The sequence below is a fragment of the Peromyscus eremicus genome, chromosome 18, assembly GCF_949786415.1.
Source record: "Peromyscus eremicus chromosome 18, PerEre_H2_v1, whole genome shotgun sequence".
Classification (NCBI taxonomy): Eukaryota; Metazoa; Chordata; class Mammalia; order Rodentia; family Cricetidae; genus Peromyscus; species Peromyscus eremicus.
In genome coordinates, this window is record NC_081434.1 from 34067248 (window position 1) to 34082978 (window position 15731).

The window sequence follows — 15731 nt, forward strand, 5'->3', positions numbered from 1 at the left end:
GGAACATTTGCATTTGTGCACCCACATACGCACACACACATGTAGGAGCTTTGAGAAATGACTAGGGTAGTTAGCATGATTTGGGGATGTGATGAGCCGTGGGGACAGAGGGTAAATTAACACTGAGGGCAGAAAGCATTAAACATGCTTTCTGTATGTGTATCAGGATAATGACATATTGTTAAAATGGTGGCTTGAAGCAAGTCAAAAGCAAGAACACACACACACACACACACACACACACACACACACACACGTACATATTTGTTCTTTGGGATCATCAGAATCAATGGCTTGCTGTAATCTCAACTCTGCTTCTCTGACGACTGCATTGTTCCAACCAGCAGGGCTGAGAAGCCCAATCTAATAGTGGGTTCTTGATCAAATTCAGGAACACACAGTGTGAAGAGGTAAACCCCGGTATTAATTGATTTTCAGTGGTGTGAACACTCAGTTTTAATCTGAGAGGGACTATCATTTCAAGTGCTTCTACCCCTCTGTACTGTCACAAGTGGCCTGACCTCCTCTGCACTTTGCCAAGGTCCCCCTAAGCACAGATGTGACCTTTAGTGTTTTGGATCCATATAGCATTTGGCCTCTTTTATGGTGCTTGTAAAAACAAGCATTGTTTTATAGCTATCTGTATATTTATTTTGTACTCTTCACTCATTTTCAAGTTTATGTAGATAGTTGACTCATCTGAAAATGGAATATGTCCATTGTATCTACGTATATTCTTTTATACCTGGTAAATAATGACCAGTTGAAGTGGCATTTCATAGCCTAAGATGGATATGATTTATATACTACATTTTATACAAAATAAGATGATATTTTGACACAAAAATCATTGTGCTTCTGTTTTTGTAGATCTTGATAAAATGTATTGTGGTTTTGCAAGGAATACCAAGTATTGTTCACTCAAAGAAAAACATTGCAAGCTTTGAGAGTATCCAGCACATGATAGCTTGCTGTATCTTCTACATGACCAAGGTATTTATCTCATTGTCTGTCTAGTGTCATAAAACTTAGGATTGGTGCCGAGTGAGACAGTCAAGCTTTGTTTAATCGTGGCAATTGGAATGCAGAAGAATAGCATCCCCAGGGCCAGGGAGAAGACTCAGGAATGATGAGTTCATGATGCTCTTGCTGAGGACCTGAGATTGCTTCTCAACACCCTTGCCAGGCAGCTCACAGCTACCCTAACTCCTGCTTCCCAGGATCCAATGCCCTCTTCTGGTTTCAGAGGCCACCTGCACTAACTTGTTATTAAAAAAAAAATCTTAAAAAATTAGCATTCCGCAAAGCAATGTTTCTTAGATGGAAAGCAAATGTAAAGCCTACACATGACAGGATGGTAACTGTTGTTGGACTTTTTGATAAAACTGTGGTGCCCCACAAACTCAACCTTGATGTCACTGAAGTAGCATTTGGATATTGTCTGGCATTATATACAGTCACACAGAACACATGTTCCAAACCCCTAGACTACTGACGCATTTAGTATGCTGTGCACGGTCTGTACATCACCTTGTCAGGTTGTGGTCATGATGGACAGAGCCCAAAGGCAGGCCTCAGCTATCAAGGCCAGGGTCTGGGCTAGGATAATGGAACTTAGCTCTACAGAGACAAACAATAGCTGGGTGTGTTGACCATGCCTTTAATCCCAGCACTTGGGAGGAAGAGGAGGGTGGATCTCTATGAGTTTTTGTTTTTTTTTTAAGATTTATTTATTTATTATGTATACAGCATGTATGTCTGCAGGCCAGAAGAGGGCACCAGACCTCATTACAGGTGGTTGTGAGCCACCATGTGGTTGCTGGGAATTGAACTCAGGACCTCTGGAAGAGCAGCCAGTGCTCTTAACCTCTGAGCCATCTCTCCAGTCCGGATCTCTATGAGTTTTACACAGTGAGTTCCAAGGCAGCCAGAGCTACGTAGTGAGATCTTGTCTCAAGAAAACCAAAACCCCAACCCCCCCAAACCAAAAACCAAAACCACAACTCAGAGACCAGCATCAAGATTACAATTAAAGGATTAATCAGTGAATGAGGGGTATGATGCTTTTATGAAATTAGAATGTAAAAGAGTGAGGGCAGCTGTGAAGGAAAGGACAGGCTAGGTATGCTCTTGGGGTATGAGACAGGTATGCCAGCCCCTGAGGCCAAGTGTAAAGGCAAATCTAGACCATGGGTTGGGCGTGGTGAATCTGGAGATGGGAGCTGAGGATGGACACAGGCAAAGTGTAGGAAGAAGACAAACTGCTTTCTCAGGTTTCAGTCTGCTCCTTCATTCAACAGCTATTCACTGATTACTTACAGTCAGGTTCTGTTTTGGGAATTTGGTGTATGCCCAAAGAATTAGAGCTTCATGGGTGATACCAGCTCTGTAGCTTGGGTAATGAATAGTAGGTGGTGATACAGAGCTGTGGAGAGACTGGGGAAGGCTTCAATTGAGATTTGGATATCCTTTAAGCAAGGGGTACAAACTCAAGTGATCACTGAGACCACACAGGTAAAATAATGTGTGATTTGGTTGGCTATGAGGCCAGATTGTTGGGTCCCCGGACAAACTTACCTGTGACATTCATTAAAGAATTAAGTAATTAAGATAACAGCCCAGTTCTGTCTCATGAGCTTGTGTTTTAGTGGGGAGGAGACAGAGCACACGTGTGTGCATGTGCACACACACAAGTAATTCTGTGAAGCTTTAAATGATGCAAGTGAAAAGAAACTCAGTTAAGGGAGAGACATTTATGGGCTGGACTTTTCTTAGAGGGGAAGGCCCTGACAGCAGACAGAACATGTGAACATGAACTTGGAGGCCCATGGCCAGTCTCATCTCACAACCCAGTAGGCATGAAGGAAAAGTAGAAATGAGATTTTTTTTTTTAAAGTAGAAAGTAGAAATGGAGGATGATTATTTGTGTAATTTACCCTTCACTGTGTTGGAAAAGGCCAGAGGTGAGTTGGGACCAAGAAGGCAAAGAAACCTTTAAAGAGAGAGAAATCAGATGATATAAAACCAACCAACTAACCAACCAACCAACCAACCAACCAACCAACCAACCAACTCAATAATGATACAAGACACCTGGCTTCTGTAACAAACAGATTTGATAAAGGTCATGGAAGCAATAGACTGTGAGTTAAATACCCCGGTGTAGAATTGCTCAGAGATGGTGAATACATTCAGAAGGCAGATCCAGAGCTGTAACCTGAAAAGATCAGGAGTCTAGGTTCAAGAAATAAATAGGTAGAGCAGTAATAGTCTCCCCGAATCCCAAGCAGGATTAAAGTAGGAGCACTCCTGTAGAGAGGTGTTGGTGACTGAAGTCGATGGTTAAGGACATGTCTTCAAGGCTTGAGTACTGAAGAGCAGATTCCTGGACATGCAAGGAGAATCATCTGGCTCCCAGCTCAGCAGCGCTAGAAGTTAAAATGCCGAAATGCTGTTTGAAGGATAAGGTCTGAGATCCCGGAGCTCATAACCAAGAAAGATACCAGCCATTTATTCAGGCAAAAATAAACACTTTCAAAGTACAAGTGTGCACAGAGCATTGTGCCTATGCCCTTATCTGAGAAAAACACTTGAGGAAACCCTTTATCAAATGACAATTGATTCCATGCAGAAGTCCCAAGATAGGGGGAGGCAAGAAGGGAGGAACGATAGGAACAATGAATCTCTCACTATATGTATTATTAAAAGTAAATAGATGATAAGGGTGTGAGTTGGACTTTGTAATGTAAATGCTAAGTAGGCTTTCTTGAAAGACAAGAGTCATTCTTGAAAGACAAAATTATTAGTAACCCAGAACTAAACCTTCTATTATATCCGAGGGCAAGGGGAGAACGTTAAGAGGTCAGTTTTTGGTTACACAAAATTATGATTGTTACACAAAATGTGTGTAGCCTAAGGCTACTGTTTTCTCTGGCAGGACACACACGCATATTTAAAGATGATTTGGTGATGTGTCACTGTGAGCGGAACTTTACTGTACAGTGGGACTTCTAAGTATAGAGGGGGAAAAGAATGAAGTGGGACCAAAGAGAGAGAGGGAGAGAGAGAGAGAGACAGAGAGAGAGAGAGAGAGATAAAGAGAGAGGAGCCAAGAACAAGAAATATGGGCTGAGAGGGAAGTGCTAATTTAACCCAAGCATTTAAGAAGCAAGGAAGCGTGTTCACTTCAAAGATGGGAGTAATAAAACAAGTGTTAACCACTTTACAAAATGCGGATGACCGTAGAAGACAGACTCCCAGGAAGGCTAGAAATGCAGGTTCTCACGTAGGTATTATTTCAAAAAAGATGTCTAAGATGAAGGAGACAATGGTAATGGGCAAATATCAACAAAATAAAGGAGGAAGATGATGATTTCCACACCAGAAAAAGCCAAATTCAAAACCACAAACATCAACCAGAAATAAGAGTGGCCTTATGCTCTGTCCCTTGGCTCTTTTGGGGTGACCTTCCCTGCCGCTGGGAGGCTTCAGATCTAGTATACGCCAGTCTCAGGACAGGCTCACGGTCAAGCATAAAAGACCAAGTCTTCCCTAGAGTGGATTCTTCACACCACAAAGAGGGAGAGTCTGAGTTAAAATAAAGCTTGAATTTTTTTTTATAACAGCAAATTCAAGAAAAATAAGGTTGCGTGAAAAATGCCACAAGGACATTTGATAACACTTAGCAACCTTTCCTAATAAAATTGCTAGTGAGTTGGGAATGAAAGGGAGCTGCTGAATAACGATAAGGACATTTACCCAAATTTTAAAGCAAATATCATGCTAAATGGCAAATTTCTGAAGCCATTTCCTTAAAAACCAGGCCCAGGAAGGAGGTGCTGACTTTTAACTGTCTTGTTTTCACAAGTTCCTTCTTGGGCTATAGACATGGATTTGAAATACTTTTATAATAGTAGAAAGGGGAAATGCAGCTTATTAGCAATCGTAGGGGTCTCAAACATCCTGTAAGGAATAATTAGGATTATATGAAGACTATATAAAGTGGGTGTATATTAAGCGGATATGAGTGATAGTTTCATTTTATGTCAGAAATCATTAGAAACAGAGGGCAGGCTGTGCTATTTAAAACTCAGCAAAGTGTCAGAGAACCTGCAGAAAGGAACTGAAATCTTGCCAAGGATACACATTAAGATCCGAGCATATGGCAGGCCACATCAAGTTCCTACACACGAAGATACACTGTAACGGAAATATAAATCCTTCCTAAAAATGACACTTAAATTTAATGCAGTCTTAATCACAATTCCCGTGGGGTTTCTTGAGAATCGTTTAAAGGTTCTCAATAGAAATTAAAACTCACTACAAAGCTGCCTTGGTAAAAATGGTGTTAAGGCATTGTGGGCAAATCGATCAGAGGAATAGATTAGAGGGTTCAACCCACGTCTCCGGAAGAAACGAGTGTGTTACAAAGGTAGCAATTTGATTGACCATGGAGACTTTGATCTACTATTATAGTTTTCAATGTGGGGGACCCTGGTATAAGTGACTATGCATCTGAAGTAAGCCAGAGCCCTACCCCACACCGGAACAATGTCCAGCTGGATCCAAGAAAGTCTGTGTGGCTTGAAGTCAGGGGTCACCTTGCTCAGCAACAGGGGAACACATACCAAAAAATACCGATAGTTGTAGTTGGAACATTTTTATGGCAAGAAATTATAAGAAAAGTTAAGGGCCCTATCAGAAGGGGGAAATGCGTGGCAGGTGCAGGATCGTGACCACTGATTGCCTCAGAGAAGAGACCATGAGAAAGTAAGCAGCTCCTTTAAAGGTGGAGCAGCGAGCAGGTAGCAGTGGAAAGGTCCTCCTCTGAGATCCAACAGGAGACTTTCAGGGGTTTCAAGCCCAGGGATGGCAAAATGGGGGTCTGCATTTTAGAGAAAGAAATGATTCCAGTCTCATGACAGCTAGTGGTTTGAAGGAGATAAGAACTGGGTGTGTCAGGGGATGAGTTAGAAGGTAAGAAATAGTAACCAGAGTAATGGAGAAAGCGAGAGGCGGAGGGCACAGACAGGTTCAAGAGTTATTTGTGAGCTAGATGGAGGAACTGGCAATCCACCCCATGCAAGGGTAAAGGACACAAAGGCAGGGCCTGGGTTAATATCTAGCTATATTTTCTGGACATCTGGACAAGCACAATACTTTGCATTGACCCCAGATGAGGAATATTTGTGTGTAGTGAAGGAGAAAAGGCCGTGCTTTGGAAAGAATCACTTCTGAGGTCCTGCGGGTCCAGGGTGCAGGGGAGGAGAATCATGGGTAACTACAGAGGGGCTGTTCCACCTGGACCACGACCGAAGCAGTGGTAAAGTAGGATGCTGCCTCAGACAGGCTGTTGCAGAGACGGCAAAGGAGTTACTGCAGAGTCCCAAAGACGCACTTAATCCAGGAGCAGCTCCTGCTTCGGACTAGGTCGGGGGAGGAGTCTGAGGAAGCCCGCTGTCTGTCATTCCCACCCTTCTCAGCCTTTGTGCAGAGTTCATCCTGTCATGGTCACCTGCTGTAACCACTGGCAATACCTGATCTTCTCTCATGATCCCAAATTCATTAGTGCTGTGCTGGGCCTAGAGTGCCCCTGCTGCCCTCCTCCTCCTCCTCCTCCCCCTCCTCCTCCCCCTCTTCCTCCCCCTCCTCCTCCTCCCCCTCCTCCTCTTCCTCCTCCTCCTCCCCCTCCTCCTCTTCCTCCTCCTCCTCCCCCTCCTCCTCCTCCTCCTCCTCCCCCTCCTCCTCCCCCTCTTCCTCCCCCTCCTCCTCCTCCCCCTCCTCCTCTTCCTCCTCCTCCTCCCCCTCCTCCTCTTCCTCCTCCTCCTCCTCCTCCCCCTCCTCCTCCTCCTCCTCCCCCTCCTCCTCCTCCTCCTCCTCCTCCTCCTCCCCCTCCTCTTCTTCCTCCTCCTCCTCTTCTTCTTATTATTATATTATTTTCTTTTTTCATTTTTATATGTGTCTGGGTGTTTTGCCTGCATGTATGTGCACCATGTGTATACCTGGTGCCCTTGGAACTCAGAAGAGGGTATTGAATTCCCTGGAACTGGAGCTACAGATGGTTGTGAGCCATCATTTGGATGCTGGGCAGTGATCCCAGTCCTGGGCAAGAACAAGTGCTTTTAACCACTGCACTAAGCTCTCCAGACCCCTACTGGCTTCTTTAGAGACTGTTCATCTGCTTGGCCGGCCCACAGATGCTTCCACGGAAGAAAGGTGTTTCTGTGGAGCTGTGTTCCTTTCTGGTAAAGGAAGGGGCAGCTTGCACTCTCCTTCAGAACACTAGACACAGGCATCCTATTTAAATGACATGGCTCCACCCCAACAAAGAAATTATATTCCAAGACAGCCGGTGACTTTCCAATAGCAAGTTTTCTGTCGAGAACAAACACAGCAAATCCTGCTTATCCAGGTAGCTAGAACATTTAAATTCAGTGTGGAAGGAAGGAGTCTACAGGGAAGAGGTGAAGATATGCAGGATCCCTGCAGGTTGCCTGCTGACAGGGAGGAGATATACCTAGAGATAGCAGCTGGGGAAGAGGAGGGTCGGGGAGATGCTGGTTCACAGGCCACAGTGGAGGCTGATGTCCCTCAACCCTCATGCCGTCACCCTCAGCCCTTGGAACACAGTGGCTCTTGCTCCGTACACCTCCTGGCTCACCAGCCATGTCCCCACCCCTTGCTCCCTCACTTGAGGAATCAGGGGATTAAGTTGTGGCATACCAGGAATGACCTTGACTCCATTCTGACCAGGAAGAAGAATATACTTATCAGGATTTTTGATACCTGAACTGGGGTTTTCCCCAGCTGGGATGTTGGGCATTGTCTTTCTAGAAGTTTCCTTTAGCCCGGTCTGTAGTTCCCGAATCATGTGTTTTCTCTGAATCCCAGATGTCGTGTGTTCATTTGATATAAACAGTACTAGATTTTCTCTTAGAATGTGTGGAACTCAGTTAAGAAAACACTGTGTTTTCTTTGGAAAACGGCCTCTTTGGAGAGCTTTGTCTTTTTTTATTTAAGCAACGGTATTTTTTTTTCCCCTCCATGTTGCTATAGTTTGGGAATTTGTCATCTCACATATTTTGCTATTTTTGCGTTGTGTTAAAGCTGTCAATGCTAAACACTAGCTATACTCTTCATTTCTGTCCATTATTTGGTTTGTTGAATAGATTCAGTCCTTTGTTTTTCTCTTCATTAGAAAAATCAGTTCTCCTCATGTATTGTTTTCTCATAATATATTTAGACAAGAGGGAGAAAGATGCATAGCTCCATCTAAGCCAAATGAAAGCGCACTAGAGTAGAGTGCAGAGTTCACGTCAGCCCACGTCAGTTTTCAAATAGTGATGCTTGCCCCACTCACATACATGTTTATACATTTCAAATTAAAACAGTTACCTCACTCTCCTCCATCTCTTTCCTCTCTCCAGCCCCTCCCAAGTCCCCCTTCCAACTCCTTGCATAGCCCTCCAATTCTCAAATTGATAGCCTCTTTTTCTTTATTAATGTCATATACACGTGCACGTATGTGTATGCACAAACACATAAATTTGCAACTTGCAAAGCTTGTGTTTGTTATTTGTAAGTATATGGTTTTGGGCCTGACCACTTTGTATTGGACAACCAAGAAGGGGACTAATTCTCCCTCAGCAACCATTAGTTGCTTGTGGTTCTTCGCCTGGGGGTGGGATCCTGTGAGATGCCCCTTCTGCATTAGTATGTCTGTCCATACAGCCGTTGTTCTGTCCTTGTTTGTTCAGCCATTTCTAGGAGAGACTAGTTTCACTGTAGACTTCCTGGTTTTCTGGCTCTTACAATCTTTCTGCCTCCTCTTCCTCAATGGTATAGATGTTTCCCATCGGGGCTGGATTCCTCACCATCTGCCTTGTGTCTAGCTGTGATTTCTGTGATTAGGGGTGGTGGCTACACTTATCTAGAAAAGGTGGCTCGTAACCAAGCCTCTCATATACATTTTGTCGTGAAATTAGACTCTTGCGTCAGACGTTCAGCACCCTGCAGGGTCTTATCATGTCATCATCTCTTTGCTACATGATGCTCCTCACAATGCACTGCTTTTTTGGAGTGCATTCTTCTGGCTCCACAGAAACATTTCTACTCCTTAGTATTGGGTGCATCTTAGTAGTTCTAGGTAACCATTCACTATTTCTAAGTCCCTTCCTGTTAGCCCTTCTCTGTATTCGAAGTAGTAGTCATCATATAACTGAAAAAAGAACCATCTTAACCAAATGTGTCTACATATAGCACACTCATACAAACGTATTTATATTTTCAGTTGTCCCCCTAGGGCTTACCATGAATGTGTTCCCTTCCTTTCACTGAGTCATGGCAGTGGGAAATATGCAAATCAGATAAACTGCAATGGGAAATATGCAAATCGGAAAACTGGCCATGGACTCTCCTTAGAGTTGATGCTAGAACCAGGATTTTAGTGATACGGTGGGCAGAGCTGTACAAATAAGGGATGGATGGCAGGTACATTAGAACATGACTCAGCCACGGAGAGACATGAGGTTCCAGTTCTGAACCATTGTGGTGTCGGGATTACGCTTGACTCAACAGGGAGATGACGATGGAAGATTACCCTTGAAAAGGGGACAAGGGCCAGGCTAGAAGGGACAGAGTAACCACTGGCAGTGGCCAGTGTGAATGAGGAAGGGCAGCATGGTCTTTCCCTTTAAGAGTCAACGTATGCTACTTCTCAGGGTTTTCAGAGGATCTGCCCAACCATCTACTAAAATATCTCGCAAATCACTAGGTGCTCCACACTCAAGACATCATGTGGTCAGGAACTGCGCCATTTCCTATAGAAAGCAACTTGAGAAAAGGTGGGAGTGGTAGTGCAAGCTGGTAATCTATAATCCCAGCACTTGGTAGTTGAAGACAGGAGCATCTGCAGTTCTAGACCATCCTCAGCTACACAGTGAGTTTGATGACAGCCTGGGCTACATGAAATCCTGTCTCAAAATCCAAACAAGTAAAACAAAGCAAAACACCAATGAGCAACAAAACACTCAAAATAAAAGGTGCTATGTATATGACCTTAAGGAACAATTGTTTTAGTGTGGCTTTTAAAAGTAGAGTAGTAGTTCTTTTTTTTAATATTTATTTATTATGTATGCAGAAGAGGGTGCCAGATCTCATTACAGATGGTTGTGAGCCACCATGTGGTTGCTGGGAATTGAACTCAGGACCTCTAGGAAGAGCAGTCAGTGCTCTTAACCTCTGAGCCATCTCTCCAGCCCAAGTAGTAGTTCTTAATAGTAGGGTGCTGAATCACAGAGCATAAAGATAAACGGCCCAGAGGGATAGGAAATGCATTATTGATAAGCCATTATTAGTCCTTTACTTAAAGAATAGTAAAGTTATATAATTTTAATTCTAGAGAAATATGACCTAGAGGTAAGTTTCCAGTTTCCTTAACAATTGTGAGGTGTTGTTAGACCCACAAGACTTAGGGGAATTTGAATTTATGAAAGATTTTATGCATTGAACTTGGAAAGAGAGGCATCCAACAGAGATAATTAATGCTTACTTTTAATTAGATTCTACGTTCCTGGAAAGAATATGACCTGGCGGTAATGATTATAAATTATGGGAAAAAGACGTTGGACATCACATCGGGGTGCAAATCTCTATTTGGTATGGACCAAGATGAAAGTGGAGAGGAGGTAATTTGTTTTTTTTTTTGTTGTTTGTTTCTCCTTTTTATATATTTACCTGTTTCATTTACTATCATCAAACACATTAGACATTGATCAATTTGTCATCTTTACATTACAGAAAGTAATTTCATTAAGAATTTCTTTAATTTAAAAAATATTTTTAAGATAGAGTCAAGGCTAGCATATTGAATAGTTATCCACATTCCGAGTACTGATGACAAGGTAGATGAGGCTAGACCTTTCTACATTCATTGGGACACTGGTCTAAATGCTTCTTAAAAACGCCTTTTTTGAGTTTAAAGATGCTTTGTTCTTGTTAGTCCTGAAATTTGCCAGAAAAAGCAGTTCCACCATTTTGACTAAATTAAAGCAAGCTTTTATTAAAATGTTAAATACTGACCAAGATGGAATTTGGTCAGGACCATTACCTGGACACTTTTCCAGCTGAATGGCCCAGAGACACGCATTGGTGGGGTTTATAAGAACAAAACCCATAGGCCACTGTACTTTCCCGTGAAGATTTGTTGTTATTTTCCAGGAACTACAACTCCCAGAATCCCAGAATGCTACCTGGTCCTTGGGCAGGTGGGGCTTACAGGTTAAATAACTTATAGGTTAAATAACTTCTGAGTGCATCACTGAAGGTATTAAATACCTAGCTGAATTTTCCAATCTCATGTTCGAAGTAGATTTATGAACATCCGTGATACCTAGTCCTGTCTTTATGAGGTTGCTAATTTTGAGACTAATCTTCAATATGTGCTTCATAAGCAGGAGTCTTAGAGAGACTTAAGACTTTATTGCTTTGTGTTGAAATGATGTGGGCCAAATGTGTTTGTGGGTCAGGTTTTGAGATGCTTCTTGGCTTACTGGGTTTCTGAGGCACACCAGGAAGGACCTTTGGTCTCCTGCCTCTCATGTTGAGTTAGATTGACTCCACATGTCCTTCCTGAGATTGAAAGCAAGGCAATTTGTTGCCTGGTAAGGTCTCCAAATCATCCTGGCTAGAGGATTTTTAAGCTGTAACATCTTTTTGGGGAGTAGGATGTGGGGCTCGTTTTGCCTAGGGGAAACTTTGATTAAACTGGAGGCAGTTTGAATTTGTTGTTTTCAAACCAATTGCTTACTCTGCCCCCCTGTGCCATCCAGACCGTGACTCAAGGCTCTGTGCCCTTGCGGTATTGCGGGTGAGTCTCACACCTCCCTCCCTGGAGCTGCTGGTCCAGCAGGAGGTTGTGACATTTCCCACTGACTAAGGTTGTAGGATCTGCTCATTTGTCAGAGGCAGAAATCCCTAGAACCACTAGAGACCCGTCTAAGAAGAAAGAGGCTGAGAAGGTTTTGTTTGTGATAACAGGAGACAGCGTGGGTCACTTCTCAGTCCTAGAGAAAACACGGTGGGGGGCCCGGGCACACACAGGCCAGTCCTTAATCTGCTAATTACTGAGCCTGTTAGGTTTTAGTGAGAGGCAGAGGGGTGGAAGCAATTAGCTGGGTTGTAAAGGTGCTCCTTCTGGGGAAATCAGAACCTAACAGAATAAAAGGAGCCCCCCCCTGGCGGCTGGCTGGGGATTTTATTGTGAGGATTTTTTTTTGGAGGTGACAGCTACATTAGGAAGAATGCAGAGACTGGAGATGTGCCAGAGTAGGTGGCGTGCTGGCCTGGCATGCTGGCCTGGCATGCTGGCAGCCCTGAGTTTGAGCCCTAGCACTTCACAAACTGGCTGTGGTGGAGCCTGTGGTAGTCCCAGCGCTGGAGAGCTGGAGGAAGGAGGATCAGGAGTTCAAAGTTGTCCTTGGCTACTTAGTGGTTTGAGGTCAGCCTGGGCTACCAAAGACACTGTTTCAACACACACACACACACACACACACACACACACACACACACACACACACACACATCATGCTGCTGTCGCCACTGCCGCCACCACCACTAATAAAAGAAAAGTACATGTTCTGGAAAAGGCCAGTGGGAGATCCTGGAAAAGGGGGACAGGAAAGGGGAGCATTTTGGTTCTGTCCATGAAACTCTTAGCACTTCTAGCTAGAATGCAATATCAGTTACTGTAAATCACTAATTCTTGTTGGCTAGCTGCGCAGATCATAGTCTTCCTAAATAGGAAAAGGAGAAACAGAACATAACACAGGTTTTTCAAAAAATGACAATTTCCCTACCATGTTAAAATACATTTTGACATTTACCAATGTTTCTAGGGTACTTGTTCTAAGAAAACTTCAAGAACCAAGAAGCCCCAGCAGGTGCTGTTGCCTGAAAAGATAAACGAACAGCTGGCCTTGCTGGAGACACATCTACTCAAATTGACGAAGCAATGTAATTTCCCCCTCTTGTATCTGTTCAGCATTGTTTCTTAAAATGAGGAACTGTTTTGTTGGAAGAATTAAGATGAGATTAATATTTGGTAAACCCGTTAGGGATTATACAGTGTGTCTACATTATGCCATTAATCCTAACAACACTTTGTTAATAAGAGATTGCTCACTGCTCTTTACAGGTGTGCCTCATAAAGATAAGGTATTTACTTAGGCTTGCCTGGCTGGCTTGGACGTGGGTCTGTGTCTTCCAGCTTTAGAGTAGGTTTTACAACCTTAGCGCTACTGTTACTTTGGTCCAGATTGTTCTTATAGGTGTCCTAGTTTGGGTTATTATCGCTGTGATGAAACTTCATGATCAAATTTGGGAAGGTAAAGTTTTATTTGGCTTACACTCCCATATTGATGTTCATCAAAGAAAGTGAGGACAGGAACTCAAAGAGGACAGGAACCAGGAGGCAGGAGCTGATGCAGAGGCCATGGAAGGGTGCTGCATATTGGGTCAACCTGCTTTCTCATGGAAGCTAGGACCACCAACCCAGGGATGGCATCACCCACAGTGGGCTGGATCTCCCCCATCAATCATTAATTAAGGAAATGCCTTAGAGCTGTATCTTAGGGAGGCGTTTTTCTTAACTGAGATTCCCTCCTTTTAGATAGCTCTAGCTTGTGTCAAGCTGACATAAGACCATCTAGCGCAGTAGGGGTGTCTCTGTCCTAGGCACTAAAGGATGTGGCACAGCATCCCTGGGCACTGACCATAGGAACAGGATACACTGTCCATTATACTGTGGTAACTGATTGGGAAGCAAACATTGGTGCCAGTGTGTGAGAGAGGTTGTGGGGTGGGGGTGGGGGGGGGTGGGGGGTGGGGGGGGTGGGGGGTGGGGGGGGTGGGGGGTGGAGGGGTGGGGCTCAGATCGGGAGCTGCTGCCCTAAAGGCAAAAATGCAAGGATTTCTCTCTTCTCCAACGCATTTCTTGCCTGTTTTAGGCTGAAGTTTTGAATTGAGCCCTGATGTTATGTCGTTCTCATAACTAGTAAACCTAGTTTATGGAAACTATAATTATTTAATCACCAATATAAAAGTATGATTTCTTAAAGTTTAAAATGTTCTAGAAATGTGAATTATTTATTCTCATATCAATAAAACTTTCATTAAGAAATAAAATTTATTACTAGCTACACAGTAAATTCAGTAACAATAAAAATGACTTTGTGAAGTGTCTCCTATGTGTGAGATACTATTATAAATACATTATAAAAAATTATACAAATTCTATATAACACCCTCATAAGGAAATTGCTCTTATCTTCATTTTAAAGGCAAGAAAACTGAGGCAGAGATTCTAAGTACCCACCACCCCCACCAAATTTCACAGTTTGACAGTGTCAAGGTCGGAGTTTAAAGCAGAGCTGGGAAGGTGGTGCACACCCATAGTCACAGCCCTCAGGAGGCTGAGGCAGGAGGACCACAGATTTCAGGCCAGCCTGGGCTACAAAATGAGTCCTTGTCTTAACCAAGAAAGATGGAACTTGACACGGTCTGGCTTTGCTGGCTGTGCTGCACACTATGGTATATAGAGTGACTTCATTAAGGATGGTGAAGGGACTCTGGCCAGCCCCAGCCTGGCAAGCATGGCTCTGGCAGGCCTTGCCCTTCCCCTATCCCTCTGCCTTGCTTAAAACCATTAGATTACATTCCTAAAGCTAGCCACCAAGGTCCATTCCCTTCTCTGGACACTTATGCCAGACTCATTCCTGAGCTGACTACCAAGGTCCAGCTATCAAAGTATTAAGTCCCCTTTGGCTGCCCTAATTAATACACCCAATCAAAATTAAATACTTCATCTTACAGGGTTTCCCCTTTTACGTTTATAAAACACCATTTCCCTATGGGCCACTTCTGGCTCGTCTCTCTCCAGAGATGGTCCTTTGTTCCCCAGGGACAAATATCCCTTGCCCCTCTCCCTTGTCCCTGTCTCCCTCTTCCTCTGTCTCCTGTCTTTGTGCCTTATTTATCCCTGCCCTCTGTCCCTGTTGGGCAAAAACATCTCCTTTGGGCTGAGAACTTGGTCTTGGGGTGTCCTGTGTTGATACCTGTCCCTTCAGATGGGGTTAATATGACTGCTAGATCTGATGGTGGGTCCCTTAAATTTTAAGGAAAAGGAAAGCAAATACTTGATCTTTTTTAACCCATCCCAAATATGATATATTTGATATTTTAAGTCCTATGCTTTAGTAATTAGTTGACTATTTCCCCTATTTTAAAAAGATGTGTATGTTTTGGTTATCGAGATCCAAAGAGACATTAGAATTTACTAATGTTTTTACCTTAGACACCTCAACTGAACTCTCTGGAGCAGAGGACCCGATCTTTCTTTACCCTGTGGTTCTAAACTGGTCGGTGAAAGGCGCCATGAAGGAAGGTGAGTGCCGGACGCTGGCTCAGGCCTCAGGTTTCTTCTGTTGTGTGTGTTGTATGCTCGGCGTTCTCACCCATTGAGAATATGCAGACTCTTGACTGCTAAGTCATTGAGAAACCTAAAGAGGTGACTTGAAGTCTGGGAAGGAAGAGCCTTCCCAAGTGGCTTCGAAGCGAACTGTGCCATTATGAAGCAGACAAAGAGAGGGCACTGGAAAATGCAGTCGTCATTTTGAAATTCAGCTATGAAGAGCTGCGACGTTTTGTTTGCTCTGAGTGACAGGTGGTACAGATCA

At 43.6% G+C, this 15731-nt stretch overlaps 1 protein-coding gene across 1 annotated transcript in view; it reads left to right on the forward strand.

Moving 5' to 3' along the window:
- Cfap54 (cilia and flagella associated protein 54) overlaps positions 1-15731 on the forward strand; it is a 299598-nt gene that overhangs the window by 89327 nt on the left and 194540 nt on the right. Inside the window, exons 26-29 of the mRNA XM_059245690.1 lie at positions 871-993; positions 10560-10685; positions 12894-13011; positions 15350-15439. Of these exons, the coding sequence (XP_059101673.1) occupies positions 871-993; positions 10560-10685; positions 12894-13011; positions 15350-15439 (457 nt within the window). The remainder of the gene's footprint in view (positions 1-870; positions 994-10559; positions 10686-12893; positions 13012-15349; positions 15440-15731) is intronic.